The sequence below is a fragment of the Sapajus apella genome, unplaced genomic scaffold, assembly GCF_009761245.1.
Source record: "Sapajus apella isolate SASKATOON/1434 unplaced genomic scaffold, GSC_monkey_1.0 scaffold20, whole genome shotgun sequence".
In the NCBI taxonomy this organism is placed as follows: domain Eukaryota; kingdom Metazoa; phylum Chordata; class Mammalia; order Primates; family Cebidae; genus Sapajus; species Sapajus apella.
In genome coordinates this window covers 25,333,549-25,352,560 of record NW_022436960.1, presented here as the reverse complement: position 1 = coordinate 25,352,560, position 19,012 = coordinate 25,333,549, and the positions used below count along the sequence as shown (strand labels likewise).

General features: G+C 39.6%; 1 protein-coding gene across 1 annotated transcript in view; it reads right to left on the bottom strand.

Moving 5' to 3' along the window:
* SPTLC2 (serine palmitoyltransferase long chain base subunit 2) overlaps positions 1-19,012 on the bottom strand; it is a 110,502-nt gene that overhangs the window by 48,600 nt on the left and 42,890 nt on the right. The window contains exons 5-8 of the mRNA XM_032287735.1: positions 18,798-18,922; positions 10,645-10,738; positions 5,039-5,144; positions 1,385-1,604 (exon numbers count right to left, since the gene is read on the bottom strand). Of these exons, the coding sequence (XP_032143626.1) occupies positions 1,385-1,604; positions 5,039-5,144; positions 10,645-10,738; positions 18,798-18,922 (545 nt within the window). The remainder of the gene's footprint in view (positions 1-1,384; positions 1,605-5,038; positions 5,145-10,644; positions 10,739-18,797; positions 18,923-19,012) is intronic.

Below are 19,012 nucleotides of genomic sequence, written 5' to 3'. Positions count from 1 at the left end.
TTTCCCTAATGTTGCAATGTTTAAAAATAACAGCTTCATTGAGATATAAGCCACATACCACATAATTCACCATTTTAAGGTACAATTCAGTGGTTTCTAGTATATCCAGAGTTGTGCCACTTTTACTACTAATTTTAGAACATTTCCATAACCCTCAAAGGAAACCTCACACCCATTAGCATTCACTTTCTTTTTTTTTTTTTTTTTGAGATGGAGTTTCGCTCTTGTTACCCAGGCTGGAGTGCAATGGCGCGATCTCGGCTCACCGCAACCTCCGCCTCCTGGGTTCAGGCAATTCTCCTGCCTCAGCCTCCTGAGTAGCTGGGACTACTGGCACGCGCCACCATGCCCAGCTAATTTTTTGTATTTTTAGTAGAGATGGGGTTTCACCATGTTGACCAGGATGGTCTCGATCTCTTGACCTCGTGACCCACCCGCCTCGGCCTCCCAAAGTGCTGGGATTACAGGCTTGAGCCACCGCGCCCGGCCTGCATTCACTTTCTATTTCCCCATCCAGTCCGCCTCCAGCAGCTACTAATCTAGTTTCTGTTTCTATGCTTATTCTAGATATCACATATTTTAAAACGTGCAATATGTGACTTTTTGTGACTAATTTTTTTCACTTACCATAATGTTTTTAAGGCGCACCCTTGTTGTAGCATGGACATATATTACTTTTTAAACCCTTACTACAATCTTACAAGCTAGCCATTTTAATCTATATTTTACTGACAAGGCAACTGGAAGGTTAAATGTTTTCCCTAAGGTCTAACAAAGCAAGCAGAGAAATACTCACACCCAGTCTCTGTCCTTATGGTTCACCATTTCCACCATGCCACACAGATTCTTACTTGCATCAAAATTCACTATATGATTTTTTTCTGACTACAAAAACCCAGGAGACAACTACATAGTTTAAAATCTGAAAAATACAATGCTTTCTAGTACCCCAGAGCTGGCACAACCTTTTTCCTTCCTGTCTCCATGTCCACTCATTTGTGTCCAAGGGCAAGGTGACCTGCTATTCCCACGGACTCCCATGACAACCCCACTGTTTTTGAAACTGTGAGCACAATGCAAACCCAACAGAAGGCTGGGGCAAGCAGGGAGCACCACTGTGTGTTCCTTCACACAAGAGGGTATTCTATATTTCAGATCAGCATGTAGCTTAGAAAGAAGCTCGAGTAAGAAAACAACAAACAATGAACAGAACCAGCCTTTAGTTCAGTGAGGAGAGATTAGAGTCACTCATTAGTATTATGAGCCTAAACCACGGGCAAATTCAGGGACATTGCAGTTCAGGGCCCCATCTGCTAGGCATGAAGTACCAAATCTAGATAACACTAACTGTATCTCTAATCACTCATTCTCATGGCTCATTTACCTTCTTGCCTCCAATGTATCCTCCAGAAGCACCAAAACTCTTTGTGAATGTTCCCATCATAACATCCACATCCTCAGGATCCAGGCCAAAGTACTCCACCACACCCCGGCCTGTGGGGCCCAAGGCCCCAATGCTGTGAGCCTCATCCAGATACAAGTATGCCTTGTATTTCTTCTTGAGGGCAATCACTTCAGGAAGGCGAACAATAGATCCTTCCATGCTGGCAAAACATGAAAAAAATATATATAAACACATATACACTGAGACTAAATGGGAGTCTGGCACTTCATCAAGTTTACTACTTCTGTTTTTTTTTTTTTTCCTTGAGACAGAGTTTCATTCTATCGTACAGGCTGGAGTGCAGTGGCACAATCTCGGCTCAATGCAACCTCTAACTCCCGGGTTCAAGTGATTCTCGTGCCTCAGCCTCTCAAGTAGCTGGGACTACAGGCACGCCCTACCACACCCAGCTAATTTTTATATTTTTAGCAAGGAGGGGGTTTCACCATGTTTCCCAGGCTAGTCTCAAACTCCTGGCCTCAAGTGATATACCCCCTTGGCCTCTCAAAGTGCTGGGATTATATGCATAAGCCACCATGCCTGGCTGAGTTTATTGGTTTTTAAATGGTCTGAGCTGTGATTTTTTTTGTTTGTTTTTTTTTCGTTTTTTCTTTAACATGAAAACCTGAATAATGACCTGTGATTTTTTTTTTTTTTTTCTTTTTTTTTGACAGAGTCTCGCTTTATCACCCAGGCTGGAGTGCAGTGGCTCTATCTCAGCTCACTGCAACCTCTGCCTCCAGGGTTCAAGTGATTCTCCTGACTCAGCCTCCTGAGTAGCCGGGACTACAAGTTCGTGCCATCACACATGGCTAATTTTTTTTTAATATTTAGTAGAAGTGAGATTTCACTGTATTAGCCAGGATGGTCTCGATCTCCTGACCTCATGATCTGCCTGCCTTGGTCTCCCAAACTGCTGGGATTGCAGGCATGAGTCACCATGCCCCGCCACATCTGTGGTTTTAAACTGGCAAAGGTAGATTACACCATGGTAAGGCAAAAGACTAGGGGAAAAAAAAAAAAAATACCCATGCTGCAGAAAGAAATTCCACTGAGTTTCATATATGAATGTTTAAAACATTACCTGTACTCTTTAAAAAACAAACAAACAAACAAACAAAAACATGTATTCCTAGACAGAGTGACTTTTGAAGACTATAAAACTTCAGCATGGATAGAATTATAAAATCTTGGATCTATGTGATACCTCATGGAAGCACAGAATCATGGGGCAAAATAACAAACTACCCAAATAGAAGAAAAATGTCAGAAATGGAAAATAATAGGAAAGTAATAAACTAGGATTCTGTGATTCCTAATTTTCACTTTCATTTGTATCTGTCACTGTGTGGCTCAAAGAAAGTCACACATTTTCTTCACCTGCAAAATAAAAGAATGGAATTATATAATCCTCCCCCCCCAAAAAAAAAAGACTAGGGGAAAGGAAATTGGATATTTTAAAATAAGCACTGGGCCGGGCACGGTGGCTCAAGCCTGTAATCCCAGCACTTTGGGAGGCCGAGGCGGGTGGATCACGAGGTCAAGAGATCGAGACCATCCTGGTCAACATGGTGAAACCCCGTCTCTACTAAAAATACAAAAAACATTAGCTGGGCATGGTGGCGCATGCCTGTAATCCCAGCTACTCAGGAGGTTGAGGCAGGAGAATTGCCTGAACCCAGGAGGCGGAGGTTGCGGTGAGCCGAGATCACACCATTGCACTCCAGCCTGGGTAACAAGAGCGAAACTCTGTCTCAAAAAAAAAATAATAAAAATAAAATAAAATAAAATAAGCACTGGCTGAGTGTGGTGGCTCAGCAATTCAGAGGGCTGTAATCCCAGCATTTTGGAGGGGCTGTAATCCCAGAAATTTGGGGGGCTGAGGTAGGCGGATCACTTGAAGTCAGAAGTTCAAAACCTGCCTGGCCAACATGGTGAAACCCCATCTCTACTAAAAATAAAAAAATTAGCTGGGCATGGTGGCACATACCTGTAATCCCAGCTATTCAGGTGGCTGAGGCAGGAAAACCAGGAGGTGGAGGTTGCAGTGAGCTGAGATTGCGCCACTGCACTCCAGTCTGGGCAACATAGTAAGATCCCGTTTCAAAACAGAAAATAAAAACAAAAAACAAAACAAAACAAAAAAAACACCAGCAACAACCAAAAACACACAAGCACCAAACATGAGCAATCTTTTTTTTCTTTTTTTAAGATGGGGTTCACCATGATGGCCAGGCTGGTCTTGAACTCCTGACCTCAGGTGATCCACCCACCTCAGCCTCCCAAAGTGCTTGGATTACAGGCGTGAGCCACCGCGCCCGGCCAACATGAGCAATCTTAATTCATGACAAAAAGAATTACGTTCATGGCAGATTCTTCTAAAGGTTGTAACTACAGGCAACATGTGACTTTGCATCACATTGCACAGGCAATTAAAATGACACAAAAGAACAAAAAAAAATTAGGTGGTAAAATATGTGTAAAAGCTGTAAAGTTTGGCCGGGGCACGGTGGCTCACGCCTGTAATCACAGCATTTTGGGAGGCTGAGATGGGCGGATCATGAAGTCAGGAGTTTGAGACCAGCCTGGCCAACATGGTGAAACTCCGTCTCTACTAAAAATACAAAAATTAGCTGGGCATGGTGGCATGCGCCTGCAATCCCAGCTACTCGGGAGAATGAGGCAAGAGAATCGCTTTAACCTGGAGGTGGAGGTTGTGATGAGCCAAGGTCGCACCATTGCAGTCCAGCCTAGGTGACAGAGTGAGACTGTGTCTCAAACAAAAAATAAAAATAAAAACAAAAATATTTTATTTTGGTTAACCTTTACCGCTTTTTTTTTTTAATTATTATTTTAACAGAGTCTTGCTCTGTCACCAGGCTGGAGTGCAGTAACCCAATCTTGGCTCACTGAAACCTCTGCCTCCCAGGTTCAAGTGATTTTCCTGCCTCAGCCTCCCAAGTAGCTGGGACTACAGGCGTGCGCCACCACGACCAGCTAATTTTTGTATTTTTAGTAGCGATGGGGTTTCACCATGTTGATCAGGATGATATCGATCTCTTGACCTCGTGATCCGCCTGCCTCGGCCTCCCAAAGTGCTGGGATTACAGGCGTGAGCCACTGTGCCCAGCCTATTTATTTATTTTTATAGAGACAGGCTTTCACTATGTTGCCCAAGCTGGTTTCGAACTCCTGGCCTCAAGCAACCTCCGCCTTGACGTCCCAAAGTGCTGGGATTACAGGTGTGAGTCACTGCACTCAGCCTACAATATTTATTAAAGTTAACTGACATATAATTTGTTTTGACATATTCCAGTCCTTGCCCCTACATATAAGTTCCCTCTACAAACTGGAAAAATAAAAGACCCAAACAGAAAGGGTATTTGGGGACTATGTAGTATAATGGAAAGAATAAGGAAGAACCAGACAAAAAGACTTCTGTTCTAATGCTGACTCTGTTTCCAGGTATTTTAGTGACTTATAAACAGTCTCCTTAGTTTCCAGAGGAGGCCAGAGTATTGTTCCATTCAGTTAAAAAATTCTGTGACTTAATGGGCCCAACTCACAAAGGTAAGAATAATAAAGCAGGATTACCTATATATTCCTTCCACAAGGATTAGAATTTTCTTCCAGGGCCTTCGTGTCCGAGGCTGACCATAAACAATGGCATCTTTCAATAGCTTCTCTAGGCTTTGCATGTCTATAGCACGCAAAAAAAGAAAAGTCACACAGTATCTTCTTCATTCCTAACTTTATTCTAGAAATGCAGAGATATATTTCTCATTCAGAAAGTGCATCTCAGATAGCAAAGGACATAATTAGAATTCGGCAGAAAAAAGCGAGGCAAATAGGTGAATTATTGCCACCTTGAATTGAAATCCAAAAGGTAACTAATGTTCAAAACCACTGAAACTTGACTAAATGACTGTGGCGGTTGATTCAGTTCATCAGCTTGCTTATAAAATGACCTATGTCTCATGTTGAATACCCTGCCATTAAGTTAGCTTTTTTGTGTTAATCAAAAAATACAGAATCAAACCGTATAGCTAATCCTAGTGAGTCATTCAGGAAAAAAAGTGCATAAAAAAGAGCAAGAGAGTGTGATAAACTATCACACACACATATACCTCCTAAAAATCAAACGCAAGGGGTAAAAAACTTCACAGTGCATGCTCCATTTCTTTTCACCTAGGACGTACTCAATAAATGCTTGTTAAAGAGCTTTATTTTGGTACTGGGTTAAAAATACGCCCATCTAAAAAAAAAAATACATGCATCTAAGGCATGTATGAGTCTTTGTGTTAAGCAAGCTTTACCATCAGTTGATATTGTTCCATGTTTGACTTCATCTGTTGTCTATAAACAACCAAGTTCTTGTGGTTCTGTTGGTTCTTACGATGGTTACTGGGCCTGGAAGGAACTTGGCTGCTACTGCCATTATTGATGATCATAATTTCCTTGTTAAAGACAAATGCTTTGCAGACCATTGCAGCCACACTACATATTTCATACTTAAAACAGTTGCCCTGAAATGAAGTCCTTAAAAAAAAAAAAAAAAAAAAGAAAAAAAAACTCCCCAAATTTAAGCAACATTAAGCGTGGGGAATACTTAATAGGGGTGGGAGACATTCCATCATAAAATCTTTTTTTTTTTTTGAGACAGAGTCTCCCCCTGTCGCCCAAGCTGGAGTGCAATGGGATGAACTCAGCTCACTGCAACCTCTGCCTCCCAGGCTCAAGTGATTCTCTTGACTCAGCCTCCCAAGGAGCTGGGATTACCAGCACCCGCCATCATACCCAGATAATTTTGTATTTTTGTAGAGATGGGGTTTCACCCTGTTAGCCAGGCTGATTTTGAACTCCTGACCTCAGGTGATCTGTCTGCCTTGGCCTCCCAGAGTGCTGGGATTACAGGTGCTAGCCACCGTGCCTGGCTCTATCATAAAATCTGATTTTGTATTCTGTATTTCTCAGAAGGGGTTATAAAACTACATGGTTTTGTTCTTTGCAGAAAACAATTTTGACAGAAAAAGAAATAAGGTAATAAAAACACAAAACGCAAACACAAATAAGATAGCCTAAGGTTGTGACTGTGTTAAACATTCAGTAATTTTTTTTTTTTTTAAATAGATGGGGTTTCACCATGTTGGTCAGGCTGGTCTTGAACTCCCGACCTCAGGTGATCTGCCCGCCTTGGCCTCCAAAGTGCTTGGATTATAGGCGTGAGTCACCACACCCGGCAGATTCAGTAATTTTTAAGAAAAAAATCTGCATACGACCTAACCAAGATTCAGGAGAGATTCCCCACAGAAGTAAATATGTCCTGACTCAAAGCCTCCTGTTTTTTCTTTCTTTCTTTTTGAGACAGAGTCTCACTCTGTTGCCAAGGCTCGAGTACAGTGGTGTGATCTCTGCTCACTGAAACCTCCACCTCCCAGATTTTCTGGCCTCAGCCTCCTGAGTAGCCAGGATTACCGGTGCCTGCCACCACACTTAGCTAATTTTTGTATTTTTATTAGAGGCGGGGTTTCACCATGTTGGCCAGGATGGTATCCAACTCCTGCCCTCAGGTGATCCACTTTCCTCGGCCTCCAAAAGTCCTGCAAAGCCTTCAGTTCTCAGGCAGAGAGCAATGTACGGCAATCAGCTGAAGACAACTAAAAATGTATGAATTATTTTAGTTTTCTATGTTTATATACAGAAGGAGGAGAAAAATAATACTGGTCAAAATTTTAGATAAAAGAAGTATCAGCCAGGTGTGGTGGCTCACGCCTTTAAATCTCTGTACTTTGGGAGATAGAGGTGGGTATATCACTTAAGGTCAGGAGTTCTAGCCAACATGGCAAAACCCCGTCTCTACTAAAAATACAAAAAAATTAGCTGGGTGTGGTGGTGTTATCCTAGCTACTTGGGAGGCTGAGACATCGGAATCACTTAAACCCAGGAGGCTGAGGTTGCAGTGAGCTGAGACTGCACCACTGCACTCCAGCCTGGGTGACAGAGTGAGGCCCTGTCTCAAAAACAAACAAAAAACGAAGTATCTATAGCAGAATGCTTAACCGTATTACCCACTTAGAAAAAAAAAATTCAACCTCTCTCCAATGTTATACCCCCAAATTCCACATAAATTTATTTATTTATTTTTGTTTTTATTTTTTTTTATATAGAGACTGGGTTTCACCATGTTGAACAGACTGGTCTCGAACTCCTAACCGCAGGTAATCCACCTGCCTCGACCTCCCAAAGTACTGGGATTACAGGCTTGAGCCACCGCACCCAGCCCACATAAATTTAAACAAAAATATATTGCAAAACTCCCAGAAGAAAGCAGGAGAGAATAATCTTATGATCTGAGAATGAGGAAGGTATTGTGTAAAATCCAAAAGTCGTAAAACAATAAGTGTGGCAACAAAAAAACTTTAATGAGTCTGCACAGCAAGACACTGAAAACCAAGTAAACAATATAAAAATAGTGCAGTCTGGGCATGGTAAATAACTCCTGTAATCCCAGCATTTTGGGAGGCTGAAACCAGAGGATCCTTTGAGCCTAAGAGTTCAAGACCAACCTGGGTAACACAGGGAGACTTCATCGCTACAAAAAATAAAAAAACTAGCCCAGTATGGTGGTGCATGCCTACAGTCCCAGCTACTTGGGAGGCCAAGGCAGAAGAATCATTTAAGCACAGGAGGTCAAGGCTGTGGTGAGTTGAGATTGTGCTACTGCACTCCAGCCTGGGTGACAGAGCAAGACCCTGTCTCAAAACAAACAAACAAAAAGTAACATAAAGGAAAAAATAATTAATATTAAGGGGTTCTATAATCAATAAAAAATAGAAACAATTTGAAAATGGCCAATTTATAAAGTAAGAAATATAAACACATTAGCTTACAAGTAGGGTTTAAAAAACAGATACAATAAAAATGTTAAAAGTTGCTCTATACCTAATAAACAATGAAATAAAAATTAACATATTATTTACTCAATTAGATCTGGAAAGATTTAAAATAATTCCACTGTAGTCTATGTTGGCCATCGAGTAGAAACGGTCGATCTCATGTTGTTGAGTAAAAATTCATATAAGACACAAGCATGTGTATGTTCACTGCAGCACTATTCACAACAACAAAGACATAGAATCAACCTAAATGTCCATTAACAGTAGACTCGATTAAAAAAATGTGAAGCCAGGCGCGGTGGCTCATGCCCATAATCCCACCACTGGGAGGCTGAGGTGGGTGGACTGCTTGAGCACAGAAGTTCAAGACCAGCTGGGGCAACATGGTGAAACCCCATCTCTACAAAAAACCAAAACAACAACAAAAAAGCCTGGCCAGGTGTGGTGAAACACAACTGTAGTTGTAGTTACTAGGGTGGCTGAGGTGAGAGAATTGCTTGAGCTAGAGGTGGAGGCTGCAGTGAGCTGAGTTCATGCCAATGCATGCCAGCCTGGGTAGCAAAACAAGATTCTGTCTCAAAAAATATATATATATTAGGTACATATACACCATGGAATACTATGTAGCCATAAAAAAGAATGAAATCATGTCCTTTGCAGCAACATCGATGTAGCTGGAAACCATTATCTAAAGCAAACTAACATAGAAACAGAAAACCAAATAGCACATGTTCTCACTTATACGTGGGAGCTAAACATTGAGTACATACAGACAAGAAGAAGGGAACAACAGACACTGGGGCCTACTTGAGGGTGAGCCAGGGAGGAGGACGGTAAGGATCAAAAAACTACCTATCAGGTACTATGCTGATTACCTGGGTGATGAAATAATCTGTACACCAAACCCCCGAGACATGCAATTTACCTATGTAACAAACATGTACCCCTGAACCTAAAATAAAAGTGAAAAAAAAGTTCATACAATGCTTAGAGGCAATTTGGAAAAGTATTAAAAATGTATACTCTCTTTTAACCACGCATTCTGAGACTGCTAGAAATTTATCCTAAGGCACTAAAGGCACTAACCAGATGATTGTACAAAACTATGAGTGTAGTGCTGTTTCCAGTAGAAAAATGTAGAAAGAACATTGATGTCCAACTGAGGGGTCAATTAAATGAGGGCACATACAAGCATTGACTGCCACACTGGCATGAAAGAATGAAGTAGGGTCACATGTACTGACAAACAACAATCACAGTATATTGTGGAAAAAAAAAAAAAAAAAGGCCAGGTGGGATGGCTCATACCTGTAATCCCAGCACTTTGGGAGGCCAAGGCAGGCGGATCAACTGAGGTCAGGAGTTCAAGACCAGCCTGGCTAACACAGTGAAACTCCACCTCTACTAAAAATACAAAAAACTAGCCAGGTGTGGTGGCATGTGTCCGTAATCCTGGCTACTGCGGAGGCTGAGGCAGGAGAATCACTAGAACTCAGGAGGCGGAGGTTGCAGTAAGACAAGATTGAGCCACTGAACTCCAGCCTGGGTAACACAGCGAGACTCTAGTCTCAAAAAAATAAATAAATAAATAAATAAAATAGGTTATTACACAGTTATGTTTAATAAGATCTCATTTCTCACTGTAAAACATTTTAGAAAAAACAAAAACAAAAACAAAGGCAAAAATGACGTTATCATCTATGATCCTTCCATCCAGGGGTACACACCTAACATTTTGGTATACATTCCTCCCAACTTTTTTCTGCACCTATCTGTATACGTTTTGGGATAAGATGATATTAAACATATAATTTGGTAATCTTTTCTGCCTGTGCATGTGCTTTAACTATGAAAGTTATGCATTTTTATTATAAATCATTTTAATAATACATAGATATTTCCACTTAGGGAGGAAATGTTTGGCTCAGTGCCACCCTCCTCTGTGCTCCCATAGCATCTATTCATATCTGTACTTCAGCATCTATCTTAATGTATTCATCTAAATACCCCTAGTCTTACGGCAAGATATCCTGTAGGCATCTAGTAATGTATTTGAGCAAGGGATTTGTAAACAAGGAAATGGGATGGAAAACTTGAAGGTCAAATAAAAGAATAGTATTGTATCTGTATAAAAGGCTTCCTTCAATGTCTAATTTTAAAAGACTGGACCAGAAGAACATTTTAAATGTTGCTACTTCAGCTCCATTTATATTTTCAACTGCAAATATAACTAATATTAACCCCAACATGGATCTAAAGAATAGTCAACGCCAAGGCCAGCAGGGAATTCTGCAGCAAACTCACTGTTGTGTTTGAAGATTCGAATGGTTGCTCCTGATAGTCTGGCTCCCAGAACCAGTGATGCATGGTTCAGTTCATCACTCAGAATCAGGCAACCCTGCAATATCACAGGAACAGGAAGGTAAGAAGCTGGAGCGGAAAGGGTTAGTTACACAAATCACAAAATGCCACAAGCACTAATAGCCGTATCTTACTAAGGAAATCGTGCACAACAGTAAAGTGACCAATTTTAAGAGGAGGAAAAAAGCATACATGGTGATCTGGTTTTTTTTTTTTTTTTTTTTTTTTTTAGGAGAGGAGTTTCGCTCTTGTTACCCAGGCTGGAGTGCAATGGCACAGTCTCGGCTCACCGCAACCTCCGCCTCCTGGGTTCAGGCAATTCTCCTGCCTCAGCCTCCTGAGTAGCTGGGATTACAGGCACACGCCACCATGCCCAGCTAATTTTTTATATTTTTAGTAGAGACAGGGTTTCACCATGTTGACCAGGATGGTCTCGATCTCTTGACCCCGTGATCCACCCGCCTCGGGCTCCCAAAGTGCTGGGATTACAGGCGTGAGCCACCGCGCCCGGCGGTGATCTGGTTTTTGTAAAGACACCTTAAAAGTAGATGCGAAATTCTACCCTTTTAATTTAATATCTTCATTGATGTAAATATTCAGATACATGGCAACAGATCTTTATTTATATCTAAAATCTGACACATTAGTCTCTGAAACATTTTTCGTTTCTTTACATGAGAGAATTCCATGTAGTTTTAGTATGGTGTTCTGTGTATCTGTGGGAAATGGCAGCTGATGGGGTCATGTCTGTGGAAATGGTGCATTCTCACACTACTACTCATATCTAGAGTTCGGGAAATTATCCTAATTACTAACCTTTTCCCCACGTAACATGGACTGCAGGCTTCAGTTTTGTCTTAAAAATCCCCAAACAAGCTTTACTTTAACACACAAACATGGGTTTCTGCTAAGGCAACAAGAAAACACTGAAGCCTCTGTTTTATTTTCACTGCAGTTCTTATTCTTCCATCTCTCATGAAGCCCTTCAACCTGTCAGACTGGAACTCAGAAACAGGTTTTTCTCTGTCAAAAATAGCCTCAAAATATCCAATTAGATGAAAAAGGTGCAGAAAGTATACAGCATGCTCCCATGAGAACAAAAAAAGAAAAAAGATACACAGACACACAGTCATCCCTCAGTCTGCAGGAGGACTTGGTTCCAGAACCACCTCACCCCCACATATATCCAAATCCATGCACACTCATGTCCTGCAGTTGGCCCTGTGGGACCTGCTTATATAAAAGGTAGGCCCTCAATATACTTGGGTTTTGTGTTCCATGAAGTGTGTGTGTGTGTGTGTGTGTGTGATGGAATCTTACTCTTGTCGTCCAGGCTGGAGTGCAGTGGTACAATCTTGACTCACTGCAACCTCTGCCTTCTGGGTTCAAGCGATTCTCCTGCCTCAGCCTCCCAAGTAGCTGGGATTACTGTCACCTGTCATCATGCCTGACTAATTTTTTTTATTTTTAGTAGAGACAGGGTTTCACCATGTTGGCCAGGCTGATCTTGAACTCCCAACCTCAGGTGATCCGCCCACCTCAGCCTCCCAAAGTGCTGAGATTACAGGTGTGAGTCACCATGACTGGCCAAATACTATATTTTTTATCCATGACTGGTTGAAAAAAAACCCACGTATAAGTGGACCTGCATAGTTCAAACCCATGTTGTTCAAGGGTCAATTGTATATATACATGCTTATTTATTACAGAATATTCTTTTTTAAAAAATTATTTTATTACAGAATATTCTTAAAGGAATACTTCAGAAACTTGTAACAGTAATTGTGTTTGAAATTTTTATTATGCACATAATACTTAGTAAGATAAAAAAAGCTACCTGGCTAAAAATGTACAGATTAAATATGAAGTGGGGCCAGGCATGGTGGCTCATGCCTTTAATCCCAGCACTTTGGGTGGCCAAGGCAGATGGATCACTTGAGGTCAGGAGTTTGAGACCAGCCTGGCCAACATCGCAAAACCCTATCCCTACTAAAACAAAACCAAACAAAACAAAATTAGCCGGGTGTGGCGGTGGGCACCTGTAATCTCAGCTACTCAGGAAGCTGAGGCAGATGGATCACTTGAACCCAGGAGGCGGAGGTTTCTGTGAGCCAAGATTGTGCTACTATGCTCCAGCCTGGGCGACAGAGGGAGATTCTGTCTGGGGGGAAAAAAAGGAGGAGGAGAAGAAAGGAGGAGGCGGAGGAGGAGAGTTGGCAGTATCAATATAGACTCCTGGCTTTCAAATCTTTACGCATATACACAGAGAAAGAGAGAGAGAGAGAGAGAGAGAGAGAGAGAGAGAGGTATTAGCATACATACATACATTTTCTAGCTCTAGCCACTGAAAGGTGAGAAGCAGTGACACTCCTGCAGCAATAAACACACCTAGTTCTCAGACCTTGGTTTCTAAATACCATTCTCCAATAAAAAGAACCAGGGCTTCTTTGAGAAATGGTTAATTCCAAAACTGGGATAGGGAAAATATAAGATAATCCTGGAGTATTTTATCATGCCAGAAAGTATGAGAGTGCTTAACAAAAAAAAAAAAAAAAAAAAAAGTTGTTACATATTCAAAGGACACAGGTACCCACCTGAAGGAGCTCCCAATGGCCAAAAATAAAACTCGAGCAACAAAAAAGAAGCAATTGTGTTGAATTATAACCCAAATAATAAAAAATTCACAAACCCATGATACAAATAAATAAGGGAAAAGCAAGAACTCTTCCTTACACAAAAATTCTAATTAATAAGTATAGAAGAAATGAGGAAAAATAGAAAAATCACTATTAGAACACCAAGATTAATATAACTGCCACAGGCAAGATGAGAAAAGCATACTAAAGTTAGTGGGTGAAAGTTTAATCTGACATGCTGATATATAGTTCCAAAGTATCTCTGCCACAAGAGATGGTGATTACAAAGGGAAAAGCAGTAAGTTGGTGGCAGAAAATCCCGGCTGACACCTGAACCAAGTGGTTAAGATTTACATCATCAGTAACATGTATTGAAACCACATAATCTCATATGATTCACTAAGAAGGGCATCACTTCTGTAGTAGCTTTCTCAGTAACACATGGGCTCAGTCAAACCATAACAACATAGCACACAGACCCAAATTGGAGACATTCTACAAAGTAAATGACCAGTACCCTTCAGAAGTATCAAGGTCATGAAAGATAAAGAAAAACAGAAACTATCCCAGATTGGTGGAGAACTAGGAGCTACAAAAGCTAAAGGCAATGTAGATCCTCACCTGGATCCTGAAGTGGAAAAAAGACATCAGTGAAAAACTGGTGAAACCAAATACATCCTGTACTTTAGTTATAGTATTGTATCACAGTTAATTTCTTAGCTATAAGAAATGGTTCTGCTGTTATGTAAGATGTTAACATAAAGAGAAGCTGAATGAATAGTATACCGGAACTCTCTGTACTCTTTTGTAACTCTTTCACAAGTCTAAATTTAAGTTTCAAAAAAGTTTTAAAATGGAAAAAAATGAAACTAGGGGAGAAAATAAAGAGAGGTCAGCTTTCTCTTCAGCAAGTCTTCAATTTTTTTTTTACTTACTGCTCTTGGCATTCAAATATATCTTAAAAAGAACCCTCCCTTGCCTTTCCCTCCATACAAAATTTTATTTTCTCTTCTTTCCAGCTAAACAATTTTCTGGCAAACCTGCAAACGCATTATGTTCTTTTTCCTGGCAAAAGATAACTCTTTTCAGACAGCCTTATTCACCATTTCAATGTATCAATCTGTCCCTTTGAAACTATTCTGAAGCTTTATTAAATCTTTGGTTAAAAAAATAGATATTAATAACAGCAGTTGACATCTAAGCACTTAAGGTTTCAGACATCATGTTAAAAGATTTAAATGCATTATTACTTTTAATCCTCATAATAACTCTATGTAGTAGACACTTTCATCATTTCCACTTTATATATGAGGAAACTCTCGTTCAGGAGTTTAAAATCTTGCCCAAGGTCACAAGCACAGTAACAAAATAATTATTAAATAATACAAACGTCTGCTTCCAGAACCTATGCTCTTCATCAATATACTGCTCCACCCTGCTGTTAAACTGAGCAATCAATCACTTCACATTGAAATTTAGTATGAGATTCAAAGAATCATTAAAGCTGGATAAGTTATTGTCTTTAACAGATTAAACAATACTTAATGGTACTTCAACTATAGTTTGATTTGGAATATAAATCTTTATGGTTGTACTTTCCCGGTCTATGTAGAAAATGTCTAATTCTAGAGAATCCTTTGTTCGAGTTTGCAAGCATACAGAGAGAACAGCAAGATGAGATTCTTTAATCCTCTAGTGTTAAAAATTCTAACAAACAAGAATCTCAGGTTTAAACCTCCAAAATGCAGGACAGCAATGTATTATAATGTGAAGGAATTTTATCTATTTAATCCAAGTTGTTGAATTTATTGGCATGAAGTTGTTCTTTTTTTTTTGAGACAGAATCTCACTCTGTTACCCAAGCTGGAGTGCAGTGGTGCGACCTGAGCTCACTGCAAACTCCGCCTCCCAGGTTCAAGCAATTCTCCTGCCTCAGCCTCCCAGGTAGCTGGGATTACAGGCGCGCACCAACACGTCCGGCTAATTTTGTTGTATTTTTAGTAGAGACAGGGTTTCACCATGTTGGCCAGGCTGGTCTCGAACTCCTGACCTCATGATCCACCCACCTCAGCCTCCCAAAGTGCTGGGATTACAGTGTGAGTCACACCGCCTGGCCTGAAGTTGTTCTTAATATTCTCTTATTATCCTTTAATGCCCATGGGATTTGTAGTGATGTCCCCCTCTTTCATTCCTATTATTGGTAATATGCATCTGCTTTCTTCTTATCCTAATCGTTCTGGCTAGAGATTTATCAATTGTATTCATTTTCTCAAAGAATCAGCTTTGGTTTCACTGATTTCCCTATTGCCTATTTTCTAATTAATTGATTTTTGCATTTATCATCATTATATTCTTCCTTCTGCTTAGTTTGGGTTTAATTTGCTCTCTTTTTCTAATTTTTTAAGCTACAAGCTTTACATTTTTTCTAATACAGGTTGAATATCCCTTATTCAAAATGCTTGGGACCAGACGTGTTTCAGAGTTCAGATTTTTGTGGATTTTGGATTATTTGCATTATATGTACTGGTTTAGCACTCCTAAGCATTTTCTTTGTGCTGTCATGATGACAATCCAAAAATTTACCAGTTTGAAACATTTCAGATTTCAGACTTTAGGATTAGGGATGCTCAACCTGTATAAACATTTAATGCTATACATTTCCATCTGAGCATTACTTTAGCTTCATCCTACAAATTGTAATAGGTTACATTTCCATTTAGTTCAAAATATTTTTATTTTCCCTTGTTTTTTCTTTGTTGGCCCATGAGTTACTTTGAAGGATATTGTTTAATTTTCAAATATTCAAAGATTTTCCAGATATCTCTATTATTAATTTCTACTCTAAATTCCACAGTGATCAGAGAACATACTTTGAATAATTTTAATACTTTTAAATTGACTAAAACTTGCTTAATGGCCTAGACTACATTATTGTCTTTCGCAGTAAATGCTTTGCTGTGTTGAGTGAAGAGTTTCTCAATTAGGTCAAGTGGTTGACAGTGTTTTCCAAATGTTCTATATCATTACTGATTTTCTGTTTCATTCTTCTGTCAATTAAGAGAGAAGTGTTAATGTCTCTAATTACAATTTTTTAATTTGTCTACTTTTAATTTCATCAATTTCTGCTTCATATACTTTGAAGCTCTGTTATTAACCCATTTATGCCAGAGGTGCAATTTTTTGAATTGCAACATCAGACTTGGCAATGAATGACCTTAACCAGTAAGATACAAATAACTCCCACACGCTTAGCATTCCAATAATGGAACGCTAGGCATACATGGGCTAAGCATCTATACATTTAAAATTATATCCTCTTGATGAATTAATTCCTTAATCATTATACAATGTTTCTCTTTATCACCAGAAATATTTCTTGCTCTGAATCTTTGTTTATATTAATACAGGTACTTCAAATTTCTTCTGATTATTATTTGCATACTGTATTTTTTCTATCCTTTTCCTTTTAACCTGTGTCTTCATATTTCAAATAGGTTGCTATTGTATATTAGGAAACTACTTAATTTTATCTGACAATCTTTGTCTTCTCATTGAAATGCATAAACCATTTATATTTAATGTTTATCAATACAGGTGTGTTTAAATCTATCTTGCTGTGTGTTTTCTATTTGTCCCATCTGTACCTTATAGGCCCTGCTTAGTTTGGGTTTAATTTATTCTTCTTTTCCTAATTTTTTAAGCTACAAGCTTTACATTTTTTCTAATACAGGCTGAATATCCCTTATTCAAAATGCTTGGGACCAGATGTGCATACATAAAAAGGACTTTAATAGAGTTCATCTAACTCAACCACCTCATTTTACAAAAGAAACTATGAGGATCAGAAAGAGTATTTGACATACTCACAGTCACACAGCTAAGTGTGACCATATAGTCAACCAACCAACAAAAACTCAATTTTCCTGCTTGAGTTAACCTACCACGTTTTCAATATACCATTCATAGATGTTATGTTACACATGAGAATAAATAACCTCAAGGGACCTTTCAGGATGAGAGTACCAATCTGCTGAAATGTAATTTACATTTACATACAGATTGTGCCCTCTCACATGTGTTACCCACTTGCGGGTATATATATATAAAATACAACATATATACATATATAATTATAGTTATTACAGTGTTTATATATTATATATAATAGTGTGTTTACATATAAATATGTTTATATATTATACATAAATATATACAATTAAATATGTAAATACACACACACACACACACACACACACAGAAAAATTTCTAAATATATTGGCTGGCCACGGTGGTTCACACCCGTAATCCCAGCACTTTGGGAGGCCAGAGCAGGTGGATCCCCTGAGGTCAGGAGTTCGAGACCAGCCTGGCCAACGTGGTGAAACCCCAACTCTACTAAAAAACAAAAATTAGCCGGACGTGGAGGTGGGTGCCTGTAATACCAGCTACTCGGGAGGCTAACACAAGGGAATTGCTTGAACCCGGGAGGTGGAGGTTGCAGTAAGCCAAGATCGCACCATGGCACTCCCACCTGGGCAACAACAGCGAAACTCCATCTCAAAATAAAATAAATAAATAATAAATAAATAAATAAATCTAAGCAATAAGTATTGCAGTAAATCAAGTATTAGGGTAACTACATATTTTAATATTTTTCTACTTGGCAAAAACTAAAAAAATTTTCCAAACTAAACCTTCTTACTTTAATAAGCTTAGTCTTTTCCAAGTTTTTAATTTATCCAACTTCCTTCAGATATAAAGAAGCCAAGAATCAGCTCATGGAAGACATAAAGATCACAGGTTCCAGCAAGAAAACTCCAACTGATGAATATCCATGGGATATACCTGTCCAAAAATTTGTGATATGGCTGGGCATGACGGCTCATGCCCATAATCCCAGCACTTTGGGAGGCCAAGGCAGGAGGATCGCCTGAGCCCAGGAGTTAAGAGACCAGCCTAGGCAACACAGTAAGGCCTCATCTCAATTTTATTATTATTTTTTTATGAAAAACAATTTGTGGCTAGGTGCGGTGGCTCACATATGTAATCACAGCACTCTGGGAGGCCAAGGTGGGGTGATCACCTGAATTCAGGAATTCAAGACCAGCATGGCCAACATGGTGAAACCCCGCCTCTACTAATAATACAAAAAATTAGCCAGGCATGGTGGCGCATGCCTGTGGTCCCAGCTACTCGGGAGACTGAGGCAGGAGAATCACCTGAACATGCGAGACAGAAGTTGCAGCGAGCTGAGATAGCATCACTGTACTCCAGCCTGGGCAATAGAGCAAGACTCCGCCTCAAAAAAAAAAAAAAAAAAAAAGGAAAAAAAACAATTTATGATAGAAATATCTTTGGCTAAATTATGTTTAGTCTAAAGTTTACAACAGCTTTCAGTTCACTCTGAATGCTTTTCAAAACAAAAGAGGGAGTTTTTTCAAAAATGACAGAGTGTCTTACTTTGCCAACAAGAGCAGGAATGTTCATTGAATTCGTTGCAAAACCCATGCCATACGCCATAGCAGCTTCTACTCCTAAGAACCTTGCTACAAGCTCCTCCAGTTCTTCATGTTTGTCCAGGTTTCCTGTGTGAAGAAGTCAATAAAGTCAACATCACAAAATCCTGAATTTAAGAATTACTTATCGCTTTATTATTAAATAAATCATAGTGTATG